General features: G+C 31.3%; 1 protein-coding gene and 1 long non-coding RNA gene across 5 annotated transcripts in view; one reads left to right on the plus strand and one right to left on the minus strand.

The window, feature by feature from the left end:
• The first annotated feature begins 484 nt into the window (after positions 1–484).
• LOC143078349 (uncharacterized) lies at positions 485–11,923 on the plus strand. Its single transcript, XR_012979184.1, has 5 exons — positions 485–1,155; positions 4,678–4,804; positions 7,461–7,562; positions 8,286–8,591; positions 10,151–11,923. It is a non-coding gene; the product is annotated as an uncharacterized LOC143078349 (long non-coding RNA).
• A 2,048-nt stretch (positions 11,924–13,971) lies between these two features.
• LOC143080470 (puratrophin-1-like) overlaps positions 13,972–24,703 on the minus strand; it is a 103,094-nt gene continuing 92,362 nt past the window's right edge. For all 4 annotated transcript variants that reach the window (XM_076256323.1, XM_076256324.1, XM_076256325.1 and 1 more), the window contains 9 exons: positions 24,279–24,528; positions 23,521–23,610; positions 22,701–22,844; positions 20,311–20,562; positions 19,689–19,866; positions 19,020–19,139; positions 18,370–18,564; positions 17,615–17,787; positions 13,972–17,045 (listed from right to left, as the gene is read on the minus strand). In XM_076256323.1, coding sequence (XP_076112438.1) covers positions 17,040–17,045; positions 17,615–17,787; positions 18,370–18,564; positions 19,020–19,139; positions 19,689–19,866; positions 20,311–20,562; positions 22,701–22,844; positions 23,521–23,610; positions 24,279–24,528 — 1,408 coding nt within the window. In that variant the 3' untranslated portion in view covers positions 13,972–17,039. The remainder of the gene's footprint in view (positions 17,046–17,614; positions 17,788–18,369; positions 18,565–19,019; positions 19,140–19,688; positions 19,867–20,310; positions 20,563–22,700; positions 22,845–23,520; positions 23,611–24,278; positions 24,529–24,703) is intronic.

Below are 24,703 nucleotides of genomic sequence, written 5' to 3' on the forward strand. Positions count from 1 at the left end.
ATCACAACCATGCAATTAACAATTTAAAACTATATGTATTATATTGCATAAAAACTTGTTGAACCACATTCATAGACACGTTAATGTTTATTGGGTTTTTTTTTACCAGTAATTTTATTTTTGATCGATAAAAAAGAGAATTAAAATAGAGAGATATCGCATGATTTACAAATAATAACAAGACGTCAAATGACGTTGATATATGACAAATGTGGAGGAGTAGGATATTTCGAGGAGGATATTTCAAATAACTACTTATAGTCAGTGTTTCTGAAACGAAGGAAAAAAATGAATAGCCTTTTGCGAATGAAATTAACATCAAATCAAATAATACACTCCTTTGATAAATTAAGCTATGCTAAAATTATAAACAAGTATATTAGAAGATTCATTTTGCGTTCAGCATGTATAGTATTAGATATTTTTCCTGTTTATATAACTAAGATATCATTCTCTTGTAGAATTCTAAGTAAAATGGCAGAGGATGAAGAGAAAAAAAAAGAGCATTTTATACGACTTTTGACATTTATCACTGGACCAGCCACAGAAACGTTACACCTTTACTTTGAGATAAAAGTTTTAAAATCGTTGGACTTCTTTATTTTCTTAGACAACCATAAACATATTTTAGTTCATCAGTTACATCAATCTACTAAATGCTGTGAATGTAAGACGGGTGATATAAAGCAAATAAGTCGTCTAACTCCAGTACAGTTCGATTTATTGTTTGAAACAGATGAAAGAAGAGAAATCAATGGTCATAAAAGAACAAAAGGACCTGAGATAATACAAATATGCCTATGCAGTATTTCGGCAAAGCGTACAACTACTGTGGATCTTATGGATATATCACTTATGTCTGCTGTATTGAATTCGTGTTGCCCACCTGGGTCAATATCTGGAAATCCAAAATGGATAAAAGATATTAAAGAAACAAGAAATCTTATTGCGCATTCGCCGAGTGATAAAATATCGAAGTCTGAATATGTTCAAAAATTTACTTTGATTGAAAAATCAGTATTGAAGATAGCAGATGTAATAGGTCCTGTATTTCTAAAAATGACAAAAGAAAACATATCTAGTTTTAAAGACAGCGATCTGTCGATAATTATCAACAAAGACCTCAAGAAGAACAGCAACGACAATATCCGACAGGTATAGATTTCAAAGTTTTCTTGAAGTAGAAGTGATTTTTATTTACTTTTCTTCTATTGGTATTTATATTTCCGTCTCTTGTTACTGTATCAATCGAAATCCAGATGGGAGTTATGATCTCAATATCCTACTTTGTCATGTGACTTTTCCAAGTCGGGAATCGCGTTAGTGATTGTCTCGTATCATATCTTAATTGGTTTTGTTTTCTTTCCTTTTTAAAACTTAGAACTTGATGATTACCATATCGACAGTACATAAACCGAAACTTCGATTAATTTAAAGTCGAAGCAGACATAAAGGGGGTGGGTTAAGATATCCAAAAAACATGTTTAACCCCGCCGCAATTTTGCGACTGTCCCAAGTCAGGAGCCACTAGCCTTTGTTAGTCTAGTATGCTTTTTAATTTTATATATTTCGGAGTTTAGTATTGCGTAACTTATCACTGGACTTGTACAAATTTTGTAGGGGCCAGTGGGAGCACACTTCCGGGTGCGAAATTTTCTTGCTGTATTGTTAACCAATTGATGGCCTTCGGCTGTTTTCTGCTCTTTGGTCGGGTTCTTGTCTCTTTGACACATTCCCAATTTCCATTCTCGCAGTTCAGTTAAAACAGAACAACAAATGAGGATTTTTCAAAAATATATTTCATTTGTATTTGTAGTACCATAATTCATTGTTCGAGATCTTTATAGTAAGACATTGCTTTCACCTAACCATGCAAATTTTTAATTGTGTTAAAGTAGGTACGTAATTAAAAACATTATATTTTTACTTGGAGGTCGACCAAAAATTAAATACTAACACCTTGAAAAAAGAAATTATTTGTCAGCAATCACTTATATTATAAAACTCTTTTTGTCTGGTTCATCATATTTATTTTCCTCATTATTTTTACACTTTTTATTGTTATTTCACTTTGATCACCTAGACCATCATATTTTTGTTTAATTCTAGAAGTTTCTAGTGGGTTATTTCGAATACTATAATCATTATCATAACCTAGTTGAATACAATTTTCAATATTGAAAAGGGAATTGAGAGTTACGGAGTCGATAAATACTGTTCGGTATTGCATCATTTATGATTCATATAATTATGGATACCGAAGCAAATCTGTACATTAGTAATACATACTACCACAAGTCTCTGAAGCACATGTTGAAGTTGTTCTGTTTTTTATATAAAAAAAAGTGGGTAATACCGCAGTTCCACTTGACCACGATCGCACTACGATCTGTGAAAAAAATGCAAATTTTGATGATCGTAGTACGATCGTGTAGATCGCAGTAAGGTCGTATCACGGTCGTGGTGAGGTCTTCAAGATCGTAAAGAGCGTGGCCAACTTTGAACATGCGATCGTGGCGAAATCAGGTCGTAGTAGAAGCGTAGTGAGAGCGCACTAAGATCGTAGTAAGATCGCAAAGGTCGCTGTACAATCGTAGCGAGAGCGTAGTGAAAGCGTGAATCTATTCGGAGAGATTGGGCTACGATCTCACAGCGACGTTATCATGACCTCACTACGACCATCACGTTCTCACTGCGACCGAACTACGCTTCCACTACGACTATACCACGCTGTTCAAGACCAAAGTACGATTCTAGCACGCTCTTGCCGTCCTCATCACGCTCTTCTTAATTACGACTTGACTACGTTCACACTACGACCACCATTTTTATTGTCATTTTCACATAAAAGATATAAAAAAGCTCCCTATAATTTGTTTGTCTAATTGTAATTATCCATTTGCTATAACGGCTCAACCATGCTTTTTGTTTTTATATAGATTAGACCGTTGGTTTTCCCTTTTAAATGGTTTTTACACTAGTATTTTTTTGGGCCTTTATAGCGTGCTGTTCGGTGTAATGCCAAGGCTCCGTGTTGAAAGCCGTACCTTGACCTTTAATGGTTTACTTTTATAAATTGTTACTTGGATGGAGAGTTGTCCCAGTGGCCCTCATACCACATCTTCCTATATCTATTGACACATCTGTGTCATCTCTGCTATCGTTCACTAAAATATCTGTGCTTTATGGACCAGCAATAGGTTGTAATTTAGGTTGGATTGGTCGGTCCGACATCTCTGCTTGATCAGGATTCGTTACTTTGCTACCTCTGCCTCTACATCCACCCCTACCACCACGCCCACGTGTTCTAGTAGATTTTGGTGGCATGACTGTATTGTTTCCGAGAAATATACGTATTAATCAGAAATAGAAGGAATGGAACTGTATTGATATGGAACACGATGTTGACGTTATTGCTGAGAACGTAGTAAGATCGCGGTATGAACGTAGTATAATCGTGGTAAGAACGTGCTATAATCACAATAAGATCTTGTTGCAATCGGATAACTCGTGGTATGGTCGTAGTGAGAACGTAAAGAGCGTAGAAAGATCTTGATGAGCGTAGTGAGGTCGCAGAATAAGCGCGATGAGAACGTGGTATAATCGTAGCGGGATCTTTGTAGAAGCGTAATGAAGAAGTAGTAGCATCGTGAAAGCAACGAAAATTTACACTTTCATGCCGCTCATACTGCGACTTCACCACGATCTAAATTTATTTTAGATCGCCGTGAGCGTGGTGCGATCGTGGTCTAGTGGGACTTGGGCTTAACTGTCGCCTGCAAATAACAATGTGAACTCATAAATGAAAATTTCTTTGAACAAATGTGGATGATCCTCAATGCTCTTCAACTTTTTACTTGTTTGGCTTTATAAATATTTTGATATGAGCGTCACTGATGAGTCTTATGTAGACGAAACGCGCGTCTGGCGTACTAAATTATAATACTGGTACCGTTGATAACTACTCATTTGATCGAATCTTTGTCTTAAAATCTGTTAAGAAATTATGTATGGTCAAGTTAGAATAAATGTTTTTATAAGATTTTGAATGAAACTGCAGTATGTTAAACTATATCAGAATCAATCAAAGCCAAAATATTGAAAGTCATGAATATGTAATAACCAAAATACGTGAAGAGCTACATACACCAAACCACACAGGACCTAAATCAATGTATGGTCAATATTGCCGAAGGACTAAATAATGAATTCATGTTTTGATATATTTAGAGAATAAATGTTAGCTAGAATATAACTACGACATCAGAAACATGGCCAATTTGTATATGGCTTTGGTAAAACTGAATACTAATGTGCCCAATGTGTCTATTTGGACAGGCTGTTATTTATTTATAAATATATTCCTATCAATATGGAACTCTTTTTGTGATTTTTAATTGTTAGAAGATTAAAAATATCCAAGGCAATATATCGACAAAATTAAACTTTACACTAATTTTACGAACGCATCAGAAAAAAAATGACACTGGATGTGAATTGAAGGAGCAATGGTCCAAAAGGATGTTTTCTGTAATGAACGATCCTGGAGACATTGCTTTACGATATGTATTGTTGTCTTAATCGCACATTTTATTTAAGGATTGAAACATTACAATGGATTCATACTAAAGAACATACACGCACTAGAAATAGGTTAAACTTCACATGTGTTTACAGATTCTCGAAGAATTTATAGAGGAGCAAAAACGAACGTCTAAATTATTAGAACAGCAAAACCGGAATTTATCAGAGAAAACTGAAGCAATGATATCCGAGGTATTCAGAAGACTTGAAGAGCAAAAAGGTAATTATTTATAAACACGACAAATGCCACTAGTGAAAACAAAAGTTCTTACTGGGAAGGGCACTTGAAGTAATCCCCAGTTGTGGCGGGAATCGAATAATTCAATCCTTAGTTTTTCTGAGTATTGTCTTGAAGACTGTTGTTTCAATTTTTTGTCAAATCTGTATCCAATAAATTTCTGCCAATATAGGCACACCTCCGTTTATGGAGTAAAACAATAAAAATAGTTCCACCACCGCAATAGGTTAGAATATGTATCCACCAATATATTTACACTATAAGCATTATGTACACAGTTCATAGTTTAAATTACGATACTTATTTATTCTTTTATATGTAAAAGATAAAAATTGTCTGTATACTATTAAAATAGGAATAAAAAATTTTTATTTATAAGATTTAGCCGAGGCGATCTGCAAAAACTCTATTTGACCTTTCTAATTGACTTTAAAGTTCATTTTCCTCCTACTACTTATTAAGTCCATTTTTGAAAGTATTTCATATCTCTTGTTGTGTAAATTATATATTAATTGTCTGCACAGATGTTCAATTCTACAGCATATATCATTTTCTGACTCATCACTGCCAGCATAGTGGAATGGATTAATAATAAGTTTCAAAATGTCTAGCTGAAAATTAGAATGTTGCAAAGCAGGAAGCTCACTACATTTACATATAATGTTTTTCAACATTGGTGTACGAATTTGGTCTAGTGCTCTACAACACAGCAAAAAGTGTGATAGTGATTCTACTGCCTGGTCACATAATTTACATGTTGGATCAACGTTGTTTTGATTGTAAGCTGCTCTATTCGTCTGTAGAATGTAGGTTCCAGTTTCAATTTTTATTCTTATTGGGATTCTCTTGATGTCTCTTTGATTAGCACTATTCGCTAAGGCCAAAGGATGAATTTTCCCAACTTTAAATGATGATGTCGGAATGTATTTCAAGCTGGAGTAATACATTATTTCTTCGTTAATTCTTGTTGTCCAATATTTATGTACTGCTGTGGTAGTCATTTTCTTCCATTTTTCTTTTGACATTTCATTATAAAGTAGTGATAATGGGTTTTCTGGATTATATTTGATACAGATCTTTTTCATATCTATAAACCAGCTGTTACTATCTAAGCTCTTAATCTGTAGTTGTTCTTTTTTAATTGCTTTATATATTTTGATTGTCCGTGTACTTCTTGTTTTCTTTGTATAAATGAGACACATGAGGCAACAGTCTAAAGTAATAAGAATAGCAAAGTTTAACTCCTGTCAACTTTCCCTACTTAATTGTCTTCGTCATTTCTTAAGAGTATGCTATATAAATTATGTCTGTCCTAAAGAAGTGACTACTGAGATCAGAATTGCATCTTTTGTTTCTCTTGGTACCTTCTTGAGAATTGGTCTTGATCAGAGTTAGAAAATGTCGTATTTAAATGAAAGATTTCGCTCTTTCGGCGTTTTTATTTGGTTCTGGACATTCAAATATGTCGGCCAGGACTATCACTGACGACACATTTATTGCCAGAAAGTGTATCTGGTGCATACAATTGGTGTAAATCTTATTAAATATGCATAAGATATTAAAACGTTCAAACATACTTTTATATTGTGTTTAACATTGACAATGTGCTTTTTATAATCCAAATATTTTATATCTTATAGATTCCAAAGCAAATATTTTATCCTTTTGCTCGCAATTTTTTGTCTTCCAAATGTAAAAAATGAAGATAATAATACAATGTTGACTGTTGTTCCCCTATGTTTGTCATTTTAACCTATTATGTCTGTTTGTTTTGTTCACGCATCTTTGTCAATATAATGCGACTGTCATAAAAGTAATAGATTTAGATGGCTATAAAACCACGTTCAATCCACCATTTTCTACATACGAAAATGCATGCACCAAGTCAGGAATATGACAGTTGTTATCAATTCGTTTGATGTGTTTCAGCTTTTGATTTTGCCATTTGATTAGGAACTTTCCGTTTTGAATTTTCCTCGGAGTTTAGTATTTTGGATATTTTACTGTTTACATTGTATTCATTATTAAATTGTAACTACCTCAAGCAAATTGGACCTTAGATTGAATTATCTATAATTGTAGGTCCTTTTTGGTCACAAAGCTCTTCAAATGTTGCGCTTCTTACACATCCTTGTTTTTGAAATATTCGGCTTCTAGTACAGAGCACAAAATACATTAAAATATCTTTCATTTATTCATATTTGAGAACAGAAAATTAACCTAAATCAAATACCTAAAAGCACAAAGCATTACATCCATTATACATTATACATGTAATGACATCAAGGCAAAACCAACATGCAATGTCGCATTATTTTAACAATACATAAAGAGGGAAATAGAAATCACTAACAATATATGAAAGTTAAACAGACCACACTAACCACTAACTAATCAAGAAAAATTAACAAACAAAGACCAACTACAACATACGAGGTTTTTTTTTATCTTAAATTTAGTTCATACATGTTTAATAGAACAACAAACAAAAGAGGAATGGAAATGGAATTAGCGTGGCGATTCCCGTTCGCACAATATATTTCGATAGAATATAGAAAGTAAATATTTGTTAAACTCATTTTTGAAAAAGAAGATTTTTGTTTAAGGAGATTACTAAACATACAATATCTTTTTAAAGCTATCTCTGTTGGCATAGGTGAAATGCTATTTGACGTTAAAACAGTGGTGCAAAATGAACTACCAAAAGCTGCATATCCCATTGATAAAACAGTTTCGCATGGTATGTGCTTTGTGATCTTGTTTTTGTTAAAGTTTTATGCGTTTAGCATGTTTAGAAACTATTATTCTCAGATTATTCATTTTAAAGCTATGATCCTGATGTTATTTTGAGTTCGTTTCTAACTTTTGTTCTATAGCATATGATACACACATTGAAGGTCAATAATGAAAAGCGACTATAGAGCTTAATGTTTTCTTATTCATCATGGAATTTGATCAGGACAAATGAAAGTATATCACATTACATCTCCTTATAGGTTTGTTTTTTTATATTAGCTGGATTACTGAATAAGGACAATCTTTGTACAATATAAGATTACAAATAAAAGTCTTAGAATGATAAGCTTTTTATAGTTTTGGCTCATCTATAAATACTAAATAAATCATGTTTTGACATGAATTATCATTGAGGTTATAATAAAATAACTTTTCACAAAACTTTGAATATTCGAAATACTGAGGATTTTTAACCCAACGAATAGATAACCTTAGCTGTATTTGGCCAACCTGTCCGAATTTTGTGTTCTTAATGCCTTTCAACTTCGTACTTTTTTAGCCTTTTTAACTTTTCGATTAGAGCATTACTCATAAATCTTTTGTGTACGAAACGAGCGTCTAGCATATACAGATTTAATCGTATATGGTATATGTGGTGAGTTTATAAGTATGATGATCAATGAAGTATATTGTAATGTTCAATGCATATTTACTGACCTTTTTCCAGATCCTGACGTTTGCTATGTTGAATGGAGGCTGGCCACACCAGGAAACTGGAATGTAGATAAAATTAAAGAAGCCTTGGAAAATACTCCATCTCTAATAGGACAGAAGTTCCATATAGAATTTGTTTACAAAGGATCACTGTTGATTCAGACAAAAGCTCCAATGTTTTTGCTGCAAAACTTCAAATTATTTGTAGAGGCAGTAGAATCATTTTTAAGACATTTTGTTGACATTTGTGGTCTTGATACTGAGGTCAAAACTATTGTAAAAATGGAACTTGTGGTATCCAAGGAGAAATTTGCATCACGTACGTAGTTGCATTATGAAAATGAAACGATATGTTATGATTGCCAATGAGACAACTTTCCGTGAGAGACCAAATGAAGTGAAAGTGACATTTAAATACGAAACAACAAATTAAACACCACATGATTAGCTCTAGTTGACCCACACTATAATAATGGAAAGGAGAAAATTAACTGCCTGACATGTCAAAAACGTGTTAATTGAATGGTAAAATGAAGAGTTGATGGCAAATGCAAATGAAAAAATGAAAATAGCAAGTTATAAATTTAATGCCTCCAATGTGTTTTCCTTGATTTACATTCATCGGGAACGAATAAAAGCCTAATATTTGAATATTTGAAAGTCATAGATTTTAGAAACTTAACAGTTCAAGATCTATATAACCAAAAAAGATCGTAAAATAATTATCTAAATCTATGTTTCTAATAATTTCAAATAGCACTGGTTCGCTGACTCTTATTATCATTCTAAAAGAAAAAAAAACAAAAGTTGTGACTACTATTCAATGTTTTTCTTAGGTCATGTCAAATTGTTTTGTGTAAACATTGAACGACAAAATTTCTTCCTATGTGACATATAAATTTTCTGCCGTCAGACACGCGAAGCAATGAATGTGTTTTTTATTTGATGGATGTTGTACATGTTGTATGCTTTTTTGTAAAAAAAAATTGTTTTAAGGGGGCTCGCGGGTCTAAATGAAATTTTTTATTTAATATAGGATTTCTCTATATTTTTCTATAAATGAACTTTATCTTATACTTAATAGAAAAATGAAATAAAAAAATGGGGTCACCGTTTATTTACGCCCACAATCTGCCTTCGAAAGAAGCATACATTTTTGTTAATGTCTTTTTTTTTCTGTTGAACTAATAGGAAAATAGCGGTAATATCGAAATAAAAAAAAAACTAAATTACAGAAATCGCTAAAATTTTACAATTATTTAGTTTATGTACAGCTTATTCGAAAACAACAATGAAAAATATAGGTCACCGATGAGTTAAAAAAGATATTTCAATTTTAATGCCAAAAAATGGCATTTTTGCACCAAAGGGAGATAATTTGGAACTTTTTCAATGATATCTACATTTTAAAAGTCCGCTGGGGCCAACACGAATTGATGTCTTGGAATGATTTTTGTGCCATATGATAAAGTAACAGCTACTTAAGGTAATCAATAAAATTTGTAATGAAAAATTAATGTTTAATTTTTTCTGAAAATCTTATACCCGCGAGCCTCCTTAAGATTGTAACACAGCGATGACTGCAGTACCTTATATTTTGACTATTTTATTATTATGTCTGTTTTGTTCACGCATCGTTTTGAATATAACGGAATTTGATGAGACTGTTATACAAGTGAGAGGTTTAGTGCTATAAAACCAGGTTTAATCCACCATTTTCTACATTTGAAAATGCCTGTACCAAGTCAAGAATATGACAGTTCTTGTCCATACGTTTGATATGTTTTGTCATTTGATTTTGCCATGTGATTAGGGACTTTCCGGTTCAGTATTTTTGTCATTTTACTTTTTTTCATATTAAATATCATTGATTTACAGAACACCTTGATCCCGAGAAGATGGAAACATCAACGTTTGCATGTGACCCCTGTTCCAGTAAAAAGCATTCATCAGAGGCTATTCAATACTGCTATCAATGTCAAGACAACCTTTGTCAGCAATGTTTCGAAAACCATAACTTGAATGCAGCGTTTTCGCAGCACAATCTGACAAGCACCGGTATATTAACTTTTGAAAACAATTGTTCCAAGCATGAAAGTCTCACTCTTGACTTCTTCTGTGTAGATCATGATTGCTTATGCTGTCGGGCTTGTATAACAAGCGAACATTCTTGCTGTCACAAATTAGTGCCTTTAGAAGATGCAGCAAAAGATGTTCAACACTCAGTTATATTTCAAGACATATCTTATGCTTTATCTAACATTGCAAAGACATTAGATAAAGCAATCACAAATCAGGACGAAAATATAAAAAACCTTGATGGTTATGATGAAGTTGCGATATTCAACCAAGTTGCAAGTCATAAATCCGGAATCATTAACCTATTAGACGAACTTGAAGAAAAAGTTAGACTAGATTCGTACTGCTTAAAGGAAGAGCAAAAATTCAATTCCGTATGGAGTAAAAAAAAGTTATTACAAATAGCAAAACCAATAAAACACATGTCGGATCTAGTAAATATAGTATTCAAATATGGTTCACAGAAGCAACTGTTTGTTCTGCTTAATAGATATAAACTAGAAATTTCAGACTACGAGAATAAACTTAAGGCAATCTTACCAACTCTTAAGACTAGAAAGATTACCTTTCATCCACCAGACAACATCAATAAGACTTTTATATCTTTGGGATCAACCAGACTAAATTCAATGCAATACAACGCCGATTACCAGCTACCGAGAATGCAACAAGTTCAAGTTCCTTTATCAGATAAAAGTATCCAAATGACATCGAAGTTTACATTACACAGTAAAATAGAAATAAAACGTCCAGGTGGTGTATGGATCAGCAGTATAGGAATAACAGACGACAACCGTCTCTTACTCTGTAATTTCTATGGTGAAAACGTCCTGGTATACAGTGACAATGGAGTTTTCTTACATGATTGTAAGTTATCGGGTGAACCATGGAAAATAGCTGTTTTACCCGGAGAAGACAAATCTGTCGCTACTCAACCTCATCAGCATTCAATACAATTTATCAACACTAAAACAATGAAACCTAGTTCTACACATTCTGTACCTGGGGATTGTTATGCTGTCGCTGTCGTCAATGACAAGATTTGTGTTGGTGGACATCAAGGATACTTATATATTGTTGATAAACAGGGGCAACATATAACCACAGTGAGGGTAGCAGATGCTGGTAGAATAGAATATCTACATTCTGGTCCTCATGATACTGTTTACTATATAGATAACAATCATATGGCTGTAACCTGCGTTAATCTGGAAGGACATCGACGATTTAGATACACTCCAAAAGATCTTAAACCCCTTCGGTGTGTGATTACCGACAAGGAAGATAACATGTATCTTGCCGGTAATAGTTCTTATAATATCCAACGACTAACACCAAACGGAAAATTCCTTAATGTCATCCTGGACGAAGGAAATTTTATGAAAAATCCCATTGACATGGTCTTCAGTAATGATTGTCGAATGCTGTTTGTCTTAAACCAAGACAAAAATAACACATATGTTCTCGTTTTCTCGTGTTCATAAGAAATATAAGGAAACTGCAACAATACGTAAACTATTCTGTAATTGCTTTGTACGAAATGAAATTCAATAAATATACGTTCTTTTCTTGTTTAACGTGTTTTACAGCGATATTCAAGCACGTACTTTTGGAAGAAAAATATATTTTAGAAATTGAAATCTCAATTTCTTTGTCTTCGTAAGACTAACAAGCGTTCAAAAATATTGTAAAAAAACTTCCTAATGGAATTTTTTCTGTCAATTTAGATCATAGAAAAGGCCGTCAATCAATGTTACAGCACAACATACACCAAAAGTAAAAATAAGTATGAATGCCTCCATTCGTTTGATTTTTAGAAGCCCAAGAAAACAATTAACATTATTCGAGTGAATAACTTAAGAGATATAAAAAAAAAAAAGCAGCCGTAGTTACTAAAAGATAAAGCCAACAGTAGTTTATCTCTGTTAAAAAGTCATAAATCGATTAAGAAAAAAACAAATCCGGGTTACAAACTATAACAGACGGAAACTCATCAACTATAAGAGTAAAACAACGTAGCAACAGAAACACTGAACTTAAATAAAAACAAACGCCAACATACGAAGAAACGTACAAAAGTATTTGATAACAACTGCCATAATCCTGACTAGGTATAGGACATTTAAGAAAAAATATGTGGGTTGAACCTGGTTTTATGGCTAGCAAGACCTCCCGTTTATAAGGCAATGTTAAGAAAACGCTAAAATGACAACATTACGTGATAGGAATACAGTACAAAAAAGGAAAGCCATTTCAATGTCAATTACAACTAATAAATAAATTGTGTTTTCAAAACTAAAGTATCAAATAAACATCAACAGGATTAAGTGCAATAGCACCATAATCAGTACGAGAAACGCATGGCCTTCTGTTAAAATGCCAATATATAAGATTACATTATCAAGAGGATGTAGGATCTGGTTAAAAAAAAATATTGACATAATACAGTTCAGAGATGTCTAACCTGTCAGCAAAAAGTTGAAAAAGGACAATATAATGGACACCAACATTCATTTTTAATTCTAAATCGTTGGACATGACCAGGGAGCAGGGCCCAAAAACATATGTCAAACTGACATTAACTGATAGTAATTCAATTTTATATAAATCATCATTATATTGATCATTCGCAAAGTAATTCCTATCAAACAGACTAGGCAAAAACTAAACATTGAAAATTGCTTATTTATTGAAAGTGGCTAGATCGTGAAATAGAGGGCAGGGTCTTAAAATGGTCATCAAACAAGTATACACTGATAGTTATGCAACTACATACAAGATACCAAAGATCTGTCACAAGTAGTTTCTATCAAACTTCCTTGAGCAGAAAACTTAACCATTGCTGATACCGACATCTTCATCCTCTTCATTGCTGGAAAAGTAATTCCTATGTCTCACTTTCCCGGAATATTGTTGCAGGCAAGACACAATCAGAATTTCAGAAGGAACCAAATACCAAAAGTTTTTCAGTCATTTGTACGGTATAATTCTTTTAAGTTTTCAGTTGAATTTTAAACGTCATACCATCTTCTGTAGATGTCTCTTTTCCTATATGCTCTAGTTGAATACAAAGTATACAAAGAAACCTCAAAGATATTACAGTGATGTACATGGTTTGTGGTGATCTATTTCACACTCTACTCAGCTAGGAATGGGTCATGAACATATGATAAGTTTAGATTAATACATTTGAGGACATGAAGAGTGACTGCTATCAGGAGCCTACAATTAAGAGTTTGTTGTTTGTTGCTGTCTGTCATAATTGTTATTTGTTAATTTGTTTTGTCATAATTCAGTCCATCAGATTCCCTTTTGAATTGTTTCACATTTTCTCATATCAAGACCTTATATAGATGTCCATTTGGTATTAGATTTGCTAATTGTTGGAGGCTGTATGGTGACCTATAGGTGATAACAGCCATGTCATTCAGACTATGGTGGATGGTTGTTTTAATGGAAATCGTTCTTTATTTTCAAACCTGTAAAATTTTTCTATTCAATATATCGGAAAACCTGTCTTTATATTGGTGTACACATTGCACTGAAAACCTTCAATACATTAGACCATTAAAAACAATTAACAAACTAATTATATAGGCTATAACATAACTAACACTAAACAAATTTATTTATCATTTTTATGAGGTAAATTTAGGTGTACACATAAAATTGTGAGAACTTAAATATCATTCATTTACATATTAACATACTATATAAAAATCTATACATATGAAATAATCATGAGTTTCAAAGCCATACTATACATGTACCACTTTGTACATAACAAATAATTAAAGCAAAAGTCTTATTTTCACTGACGTTTAATTCATAGAAAATATGCAATAACTAAGGTTACTTGGGAGTTATAAAAGTGTCTTTAAAAGAACTAAATATAAACAATGTACAACTTCTGGCATAACACATCTTTTTATAGAAAACCACATTTACATTTTTATAGTCCTAGAATTCAAAATTCAGGACCCAAAACTGCAATCCTATAGTTCAAGAGTTCATGATAAAAAATTCAATCATACAGTTTGATAGTTCAGAATTCGAATTTAGGATGGTTTCAGATTATATACTTTTATTATAGAAAATTTAAATAGCAGAAAACATAAAATTGTCTGATTAAGTAAAGACTGCTGGTTTCCTCATGTCAGAGATATAAAAGGTGATGGATGCAAAACAATATCAATCTCTAATCTTTGTCCTAATTTACTCACTGGAAGACATTCTGTAATACTGACTAAATATGTACATGTTCACTGAATAACCAACAACAAAAATACTAAGTACAGCAGTAAAACATATAGAGATTATTATATGGCTTTTTCAATATCACATCCATATCAATCAGACACCAATATTAGAGCTCTGCATGCAGAATAATATTGGTTGAGGAATGATACAGTGATATATTGAAAAAGCCACTTAAGTTTATATAAACCTCACCTACATGTTTTTATGTGACATGACATCATTTAATTTAGGAGTTTGATAAAGACTTTGCAACAGTGAATAAAAATGATGAAACGACGTCAAAGAATAAAGGTGTGATAAAGCCTTTTTAACCGTGACTGATAATCAATATCATCACGGATAGCATGATTGCTGTTGACCCTATTACAAATACAATTCATCAGTATTTCATGCTAAGTATATAATAAACATTTTTATCCTGATTTAGAGTAATTTCTCGCAATTTGATTGGCTGATATTGTCCTAAAAAATTTCAGTACAATTTTTTATTTCGTCAATTGGAATTATCTCCCTTATTTATTACGTCAATTGAAATTATCACCCTTAAACCATTGACCTAATAAAAAAAAATGAATTGCTTTCTAGTTCTATTATTATTAATTTTTCTCAGTTATAGATTAAATATCTAAACTGTATTTGGTTGCTATTGTCCTAATATTTAATTTGAATATAATATGTAATATAACAAAATAAGGATAAATTTGTTACACAGTGTTCAATTGTCCTAATACGGAATTTATCATGTCAATAATTTTCATATCATGTTTGGCTTTGCCTCATCAGATATGAATTTTTTCTGACACGATAAATTCTTGCATTAGGACAATTTAACACTGTGTAACTAATATTATCTTATATTGACAGAACTATTACAGATTTCTTACTAGTGTTTTTTCCTTCTACTGTAACATTATCTATATTGTATTTATTCATCAATGAATGTAGTCAAGTCAAACATACCAAACTTTGTGCATGTGCTTTTCTTGTCTTGCAGTCATATTTTGAGTACAATTATCATGGTCAGAATAAAAAATCGCCCAATCAAAATACTGTACTGTTGATTCATTATTATTTGTAGGATACAACTTTTTGTAGATTTTGTGGTTACAAGTGAACCACGAAATTAAATGTTCAACGAATGACATAATTTATATGGGTTAGTAAGGAGAGAATGGCAAAACCACAAATTAAGATAGCCACGGAAAAGCAAGTTTTCCATAATCCAAAAAAAATGGTACCCTAGAAAATAAATGATATCACAGTATTTGGTGTTTCTAGCTCAAATTTTATACTCTGAGTACTGATATAAGTCTTTTGACTAACAGGCTAGAAATACCTTCATCTAGAATACTCAAAGAGTTAGTTGTTTAGACCAATATATTGTAATAATTGTGGAGTTTTAAAACCAAATAAAAAGAATAGCCAAAACATTGCATAAGCAGCATTGCATGAAGAGGTTGTAAGGTGTTTTTTTTACAAATAAAGATAGAATGTCAGATGTTATCAACTTTTTGACAACATTTATTTCATATATATATATAGTTGTAGTGTATTTAGTATATGTTGAATTTGATCTGTTTTATATTCCAAAAATATAAATGTGTTTTCATTTGGAATCAAGCCATGTTTATCTTATATTCAAATATTTATGAAACAGAATTGTTAAACTTATACTATGCAAGATATTGGTATAAGCAGTTTAAAAAAGTTCAAATAAACATCCGAGGATAAATATGTTTGTTTGAAGGACTGATGAACTTTTTCAAAAAAATCAAATTCATTTGACTTGACAAAAAAGAAGGACAAAGTAACTTTTGGTTCAAATCTAAATTATGGTTAAACTTTGTTACATTATATAGCTATAGTGGAAAGAACAAAATGTACCAGCAAATATAAATAATACACATTTATTAATCATATACATGTAGTAAGAATTATATAATACACTTATGTAGTATGTACACCAGTATGAATGACACAATGTAATTTAGCACCAATTATTATGTTCCAATGTTTACATCAATACTTTATATGTATATCATCATGAATATGAAGTCATCATGAAGAATTGTAAATAAGCACTATCTATACTTCTTGTTCTATTCTTTACAATATAGAATTTAACTAAGACACAAGTCTTTTTGTACATGAAGACATGATAATTTGTACATTGTTTAATAGTTGCACCAATACCTTCCATAAAGAATTACTGATGATGGTTGCTATTAAAAAACAGTCTTCACAGTTCTGTTGTCTGATTGATGGTTGATGAAATGTTTAAAGCAATGTTTCTCAGCATATGTTTGCATTGCACTCTTCTTCGAAAAAAAAATTAATGTGATAAGATGGACGAAAACTGAAGAGTAAGCTAATGAGATGAGTTGTCTGTCTGTCTGTGATGGTGCACTAGAATACATCTTTGTCATGTTTATACCTGAAAAAAAGGAATTCATTTTGTTAATATAAACAAAAGTTTTCATATAATAATTATTATCTTCTACACATTATTTTGATTAGTGTGCAACATTCTAAAAGATAAAATATTCCCTGACAATACGTATACTATATCGAGGAGCTTTCTAGTGTCAATCTGACATAAACAAAAAATGGCTGACTACTATAATATTATTCATTAAATATAAAGACACACTGATAAAAGTCGGTAAGTTATAAGCAGCATGTCAAAATGCTCAAAGACTTTTTGACTTTTTTGTTCTCTCTTTTTATTCTTTTAATCATAGTTAAACAAAACAATAGTCTCTGGGTTTTTTAGTGTTTCGGAGTATTGTAATATTAACAACTTACATAATATGATGAATATTTTATATTCTGATTTTTCATCAGACCAATTCTTAAGATTATAGTTTTTGATATATGATAGCATATGTTTTTTTTTATTTTTATGGGAATTTTTAAAAAGTAAATACTTGTTCTTACAAATCTTGCATATACAAAAGAGACAAAATTTTTCATTAAAAGAAACAAAATAATAACCCAACTTACATCAGTACTACTATAAGCTAGAGGTGGAATTTCCTGTGATGCCATACGATATTGTTGTGAATGTTGTGGACTATTATGTAATTGATATTGGTGTGTTGGTGACATGTCTTTATGGAAACTTTCAGAAGGATGATCTATGTAACTACTGGATACATCAGTACCTATACCACTCTCTGGAAAGAAAAAAGATATTCAATAAGAAACTGCAGTATTAGTTTGGGGATCATTTTGGAGTCATTTGCTTGGTTAATGGTTTATTATTTTGAAAGTACTATTTATGTAACATACTTTTATGAAACAAGCTTAAGTGCGCCAAGATAACCTTATCAAGAACGATCAGAATCTTCCCAAAATTATATTTTCTATAAAGAGTAATTACAATTATCTTAAGGTGGTACCAAACACCTTGACTAGAATTAATTTGGCTGGTTAATAACATTTCAACAATTTTAAATTAACACTTTGACAAAAGTATAAAAATTTCAAAAAACTTAAACCACACCTTTATCGGAAAGATTTTATTGGATATATAGCAGTTTGACAAACACTAACTTTGATCCTAGAGAAGCCTAATATGTCCTTAACAATAAAACGTGATTAAAATGTTCAGCTGATTTTTACAGTTAACTCCCTGTAGTGTTATGTACCACCTTAAATAAAAAATTGATTTGATGGAAATATGTTAATAGAAAAATGAAAACTTTCAAAAGCAATAAGTAAGTAAGATTCAAGAGGATATATTGACCAGGACTTACCATTAGATAAGCATGTGTTAGTGGTGTGTCGTGGACTGTCAAAGGGATCCCCACCAGCACCAGGATTTATAAACAGACCAGAATGACTACTGTTGGATGACGATGTACTGCCAATGGAGATGATAGAATGAGGTCGTTTGTTGTTGAGCCTTGAATGATCAAAAGATGACACAGCTATTGAATTCCTGGTCCTCGCTGAAAATAGAAAATGTTTGTAGAAGAGTTATAAATTAAAAATAAATTACATTTTCACTTCTAATATTTGAAAAAGGAAAAAATTGCATTCAATTTGTTTCACTTTATTCAACATTTACCTATAGAATATTAATCAAAGAAGCATGAATGCTATCTCACATGTGTTTCATATTTTCTTTTTTTTTTTTTAAAGAAGCTACTTGTTACAAGACATATTTTAAGGAATGATCAACATTTTGCTGCAGATGGATTTAAAAAAAAAAAATTATCATAATTTCTTTGTGAGAAATAATATTTAATCACAATACTGTAGCACACAATTGAACTTTTATTCACCAATACTAAGTTTCTGCTTTTTTTACAGAACAAATTTGAGTCCAATTTTCAGAAGAAACCTTTGTTTAAAGTTTTATTTGCCTACCAACCACATGGTAATCATGTATATAGGTAATTACCTCCCCTTCCTCCTAAAGCATAGTTAACAAATCTATCCTGTATATTATTAGCACTTGGTTTGATATCTAAACATGGTTTATTTCCTATACCCATGGTTGCCATTTCTGTCATGTGACGATCTGAAAAAAGTTATTTTGTTCATATTAATCATTCTATTTACTATTTACTGTTTTCTTATAATTTTGTATTATTTCTTCTCTCCAGATCAAGTAATTAAACAGTATTTTATTTATCGTAGAATATATTTTAACTGTATAACATAACAGTTCATTCATTACTATTATAATCTTTAAGGTTTTAATACCCTACCTGGTAACTAAAAATAAAAATTCTTTTTTTTTTTCGAATATAAAAAATAAACAAAAATGCTGAAACTTGTCTAAGATTATTTGAAGTATTTGCATAAAAACAGAATTGAGATGACCAGTTACATCCTGAATATGATAAAGTCATCAAATGTGTCAAATAATTCTGCAATTGACAATTTGCTAGATAGATAGGTGAAATATTCTAGCTTCAGGTATATAGTGTTAAACTCTAAATCAAATTGGGTGATTTTGTTTGTCTGTTCAAATGTCAAATTTATAATAACACTTTTGTCTCTTCCTGTCTGATTGCAATTTAAAACTGTACATAAAAATTCTACAAGCAATTCAAAGTGCACTCACCCCTATTTTTTAAAGCTTGATTCCACAAGATTTTAGAAATGCCTCTGATCCAGTGAAGTTTAACATCTGAGTTAGGAGCCTGAAAGATATAGTTATCCCCAGAATTTCTCCTTCTGAACCAGATCTCAAACTTATACCCTGATTCTCCATAGTTCTCTGTCAGCCCTATATCAGCCATCTGAAAAGAAAAAAAAATCAACATCAAATAAAAGTATGTGTCTTTCCAAGTTCATAAAATATGTTTTATTTTTTACACAGAGTTATCTCTCTTCTATCATTAGAATTCACATCAAAATGCAGTTTTCTTTATTTTTCTGTGCTGTTTCTGATCATAAATAAATTTGGACAACAAATGGTTATATTAATCCATTGTTATCTAGTTATAAATAATCTAGTTTTTAAAAGCATGATTCAATTAAAAATATTTTTTATTTAACTCTGACAGATTTTTGGCAACATCTTCAATAAAAAAAATATGTTTTTGTCTCATGTGTTAAAAAAAAAAGAAGCTTTTTGGAACATATCAAAATGATTTTAATGCACAATGGGGGAAAAAACTAAAACATTCTTACATTTCCACAGCTGGAAACCAAAGCTTTTTTCAATTAAACATTAAACTTACTTTAAAGCTATTTTTATAAACATAATATTCTGGTCCCCCATGTCTGTTTCTTTTGGTTTTACTGAATAATATCATATCTTCAAACAAGAAGACGTGTCGTAATGATTTCTTCCTCCCCTGCCATACAAGGAATTCATCTTGTCGGAGTAGGCTTCCCTGCTCCTGAAGATTGACATCACAATCTTTCAAAGCATCCATGGCCAATAAGTCATTACCATGTCTTAATTGGAATTTTACCATTTGTTCAGCTGCCTACAATGCAAATAAACAAATTGATTTAGATTATCCAGGTTGTTTCAGAAAGAATTATTTACTCAAATCATGGAAGTATTATATTGACAGGAACTACTACGACCCGACTTCAAACGTTTCATCTGCGATGCAGAGCGCAATTTAATAACATGTTAATTAGCTTGAAACATGGCACGTTATTTACATACCAGCGTGTGGTGCCCTACAATATTGTCATTCTCGGTTGCTTTCGGAATTACGGAAATAAACGAAGAAATCGAAAGTTGTGATAAATTCTTAGGAAACAGCAATCGGCAAACCTCGGCAGATTCCGTTACCTTATATTTGCATATGTGTGCCGATTGAGTGATTGGTGGATTAACGCGAGTCATCATTAATTCTATAGAAAAACACATTGACGATGGAAATTTGTACCAAAGTTATTGAATAAATGCCCCATTTTTATTGATTTATTGTTCGGTAGAAATTGCACTTTATGTAATATATATCGCAAGTTGTGATTATATAATAACTACTGTTTACTCCACTGAGTGGCACACATTTCCTGCATATTTAAGACGATTGTAAATGATCGTTCTGATAAAATCAAAAGATCAAAGAGATTTTAGATTAATGTAGAAATTATTAAGCTTCTCTCTAAATCCAGGGTGAGATCATTGGTTGTTATATACGAATGTTCAGCCATAGATGTAGTATTACATCTATGGTTCAGCTGAACCCCGATGTGTTGAAATTTTTTTTTAGTACTGCGACTCAAGGATTTGTATAGTGACATTATACAAATTCTTGTGCGGCTGTTTAAAAATATTTACCAGTATCATTTGGACGGTTTCATTTGGTCGGATAGTGATAACATATTTTAGGGGACAGAAATGTATTATATAAATAGCTATATAACGTAGTTAGATCTCTGTTTTATTCTGCTGTATTTTGTTGATTGGTACGTACTTGCTCGATTAATTTTCGTATTGTAAACTGGAAATTTCTACTTTCCAGGATTATCCAGTAACTTAACCATATATATTACTCTAAACTTCACAGTTTTAATATTCATGAAATATATTTATTGTTAACCGGCAGTAACCGGAACACACCTTAATCGCGATTTAAACTTCACACACAAACTAATAAAATAATGTCACTCACTATTTCAAATCGTTGTAGAATAATTAATTCTGGGCCGATTTTCATTTTTTATGCATCAGTCGATTTGTTTAAATAAGTAGTTCACGAATAAAGGTCTACCGACGCAATTGAAATAAGTAAAGGTGTTTTCCGACAGGTAATATTGGTAAGCTGTCTCGATTAAAACCACGTGATTGATAAGAAGTATCTCTGGTCAATTTATGACCGCGGCATCGCAGATAGTCACAAAAGAAATTAACGACAGCGTACTAATTAGACAGTTCCCATATCTTTTCTACAGGGCTACCCGGGTTATAAATAAATGCTAATTAATCGTTGTAGTTCCTGTCAATATAATACTTCCATGCTCAAATGGATCATTTACATTGTTACTTCATATCTTTGGGAAATAAACGTATGTTTCATCTAATCCATACTTACAATTACAATCACTGATGACTAAAAATTGATACATAACATGCGTTTTTGTTGCCTTCAATGTTTTGTTGTTGTTGAATTGACTTAACTCCATACCTGCTATCATTTTAAAGAAAATAATGTTTCTGTCCTAAGTAATGGCCTTGGCATATACTCTCACTCTTAGTTATACTGAAATGTTCATGACTGTTAGTATATTTTGTGAAATGATTTGCAGGTTTTCTAGATGCTATGTCCTTTCTTCTTGAAAATAAAATATAAAGTATTGAAGTGCCCGCCTCTACTTACAAGTGATATTAAAATAATCACATAATTCAGGATTCTCAATAATTGGTCAGGCAAAAATGGTTAAAGACTACAAATCACTAATAATTTGCTTGTAGATCACATTTTAAAAGAGAGTTATGAGCCAAACTATTTAAGTCAGAATTCTACATATCTTAAATACTTATTTTCTGATTAACAAACGAACTATGAAACGTTATATAATTGTCATGCTTTGTTTGACCTGCAAGACTGAAGACATTCCCCAATTATCTGACAATGACATGCAAGTTATGTAATTGTTTATGAACCTTTAAGTCTTGATAAGCTGCATCAGATTGAGGACATTCCTTCATTATCTGTTTTAACATTAAGGCATATTTTCCCATTCTTTGTACGGGTTTCAGTAAGTAACTAGATAAATCCATTCTGTCACCCAGCTCTTCTTGTTTTTGCTAAAAAAAAAAAAAAAAAAACAAAATAGTAAGATTACCATGTAACTTGCTATGTCTTTTCCCTAAAGCCATAGCCATATCAGAGGTGCATCTTCCAAATATATAAAGTTACTCATTTCATCAAAATAAAGAGAATGGTGACATGCATGTACTGATTATGTGTCATTGATGGATACCCAATATCTTTTGATTTCTATTATAATACAAAACACTATATACATATGAAGTAGGTGTCGTCAAGAAATATAATTCATATTTGTAAATGTGAACAAATATCATGGTCTGTTTTAAAAGCATTCAATGGCTAAACTGTTATTTGGCAAAGCATCAGAAATACAGTATATCAGGTCATTCTGTTTGATTTGAAAGGAATAAAAATATATATATATTCCTCAATCAATTTGTGAATGGGGTCAAACCAATAGTTCAAAACCTAAATTTTGAATGATTTCTGAATGTATCAAGCACATGTTTGTTTTATTTACATTTCTCGACTTGGTGTTTATTAGGAGCTTGACATATCTTATAGACATTTGAAGATTGTGTATTGGGTACTGTTGATCTTTAGATTTCTTTGACATTTTTTAATGTTGTTGGGTTGGTGTCTCATAGATGTTTATCCTACATCTCATTTTATCCATTTATTCATAAACATTTATATTATAAAGTAACTTACCTTAAAGAAATTTTTGCCATATTCTGCCATCAGAGCATCAGACTTCGGTTTATTCTTATTATATAAAGCATACAGGTAGAAAAAACTCTCCTGCAAAAAATAATAAACTCAGATTTATTCTTTGTTTTCCTTGCAATATTTAAATACTATCATGACCATGTTGAGTATTTAGCAAATTTTAGTTCTCTTATATTTCTTTACCCTTAAACTCCTTTATTTCATAAATAATGACAACCATATCTTAGCATGTGTGCTTAGTGGGATTTCAATATCAGCATGAAAGGTGATATATCATTTATTTAAATTATACCTATAGAAATGGAAAAATAAAAGACAAGCCCTTAAATGATTCCAACGTGCAAACTTCTGCCATTAAACTTTAAATTCTATTTTAACACTGTTAACATGGATAAATTGTATTTTGTGAACTATTTCTGTTTATTTCATTAACACTAAGATTGCAACTTTTGTGTCAAAAATTATAGTTATTTCTCTTAAATTATCATCTCAACTGGTTAAAACAAAAACCAAGCCTTAATCAAGCCATTGATTTAACTTATTGTTTTTTGGGGTTTTTTTTATCATTTTGTCATGCCAGGAAATATATGCCTTATGCTAATTGTTGAAGGCTGTAAAGCATCCTCAACCCTTGGTCTAGTGGATAGTTGTTAGATTTGCAGTCATACCACATCTCCTTTATGTTAATACTAAGCATAGAAATAGCTATAATATTGATATATTAATATCTTTCTACTTACATGCATGAGAAAATAATGTGAGATCTGGAAAGGTTTCTGTTCACACATTTCAACTTCCTTCAAGAAATACTGATAATGAAACTGATGTATCTTTTCAAGGTTTCCAAATATAACATTTCTCTTTCCACGTAACGCCTGAGGAACATCTTCTCGTAATAATTCTGGGATATAGTTTTCTATAATGTATTGTAATGACTGAACATAGTCTCTCTCTGTTTGTACCATCTCACACATGACATGAGCCAAAATACTGAAAATAAAACAGAAAATTTTAAAATATATATCAAGCTTTGATATTTCCTTTTCCCTTTTTTATGACATGTTTAAAGAATTAATCATTATTTTTTTTTTAGATTTTAATGAAATTTTAATTTCAAAAAGCATCATTATTATTCTTATCTTAAAGAAATAATAATAGGTGTTGA

Source organism: Mytilus galloprovincialis, chromosome 6, assembly GCF_965363235.1.
Source record: "Mytilus galloprovincialis chromosome 6, xbMytGall1.hap1.1, whole genome shotgun sequence".
NCBI classification, from domain to species: domain Eukaryota; kingdom Metazoa; phylum Mollusca; class Bivalvia; order Mytilida; family Mytilidae; genus Mytilus; species Mytilus galloprovincialis.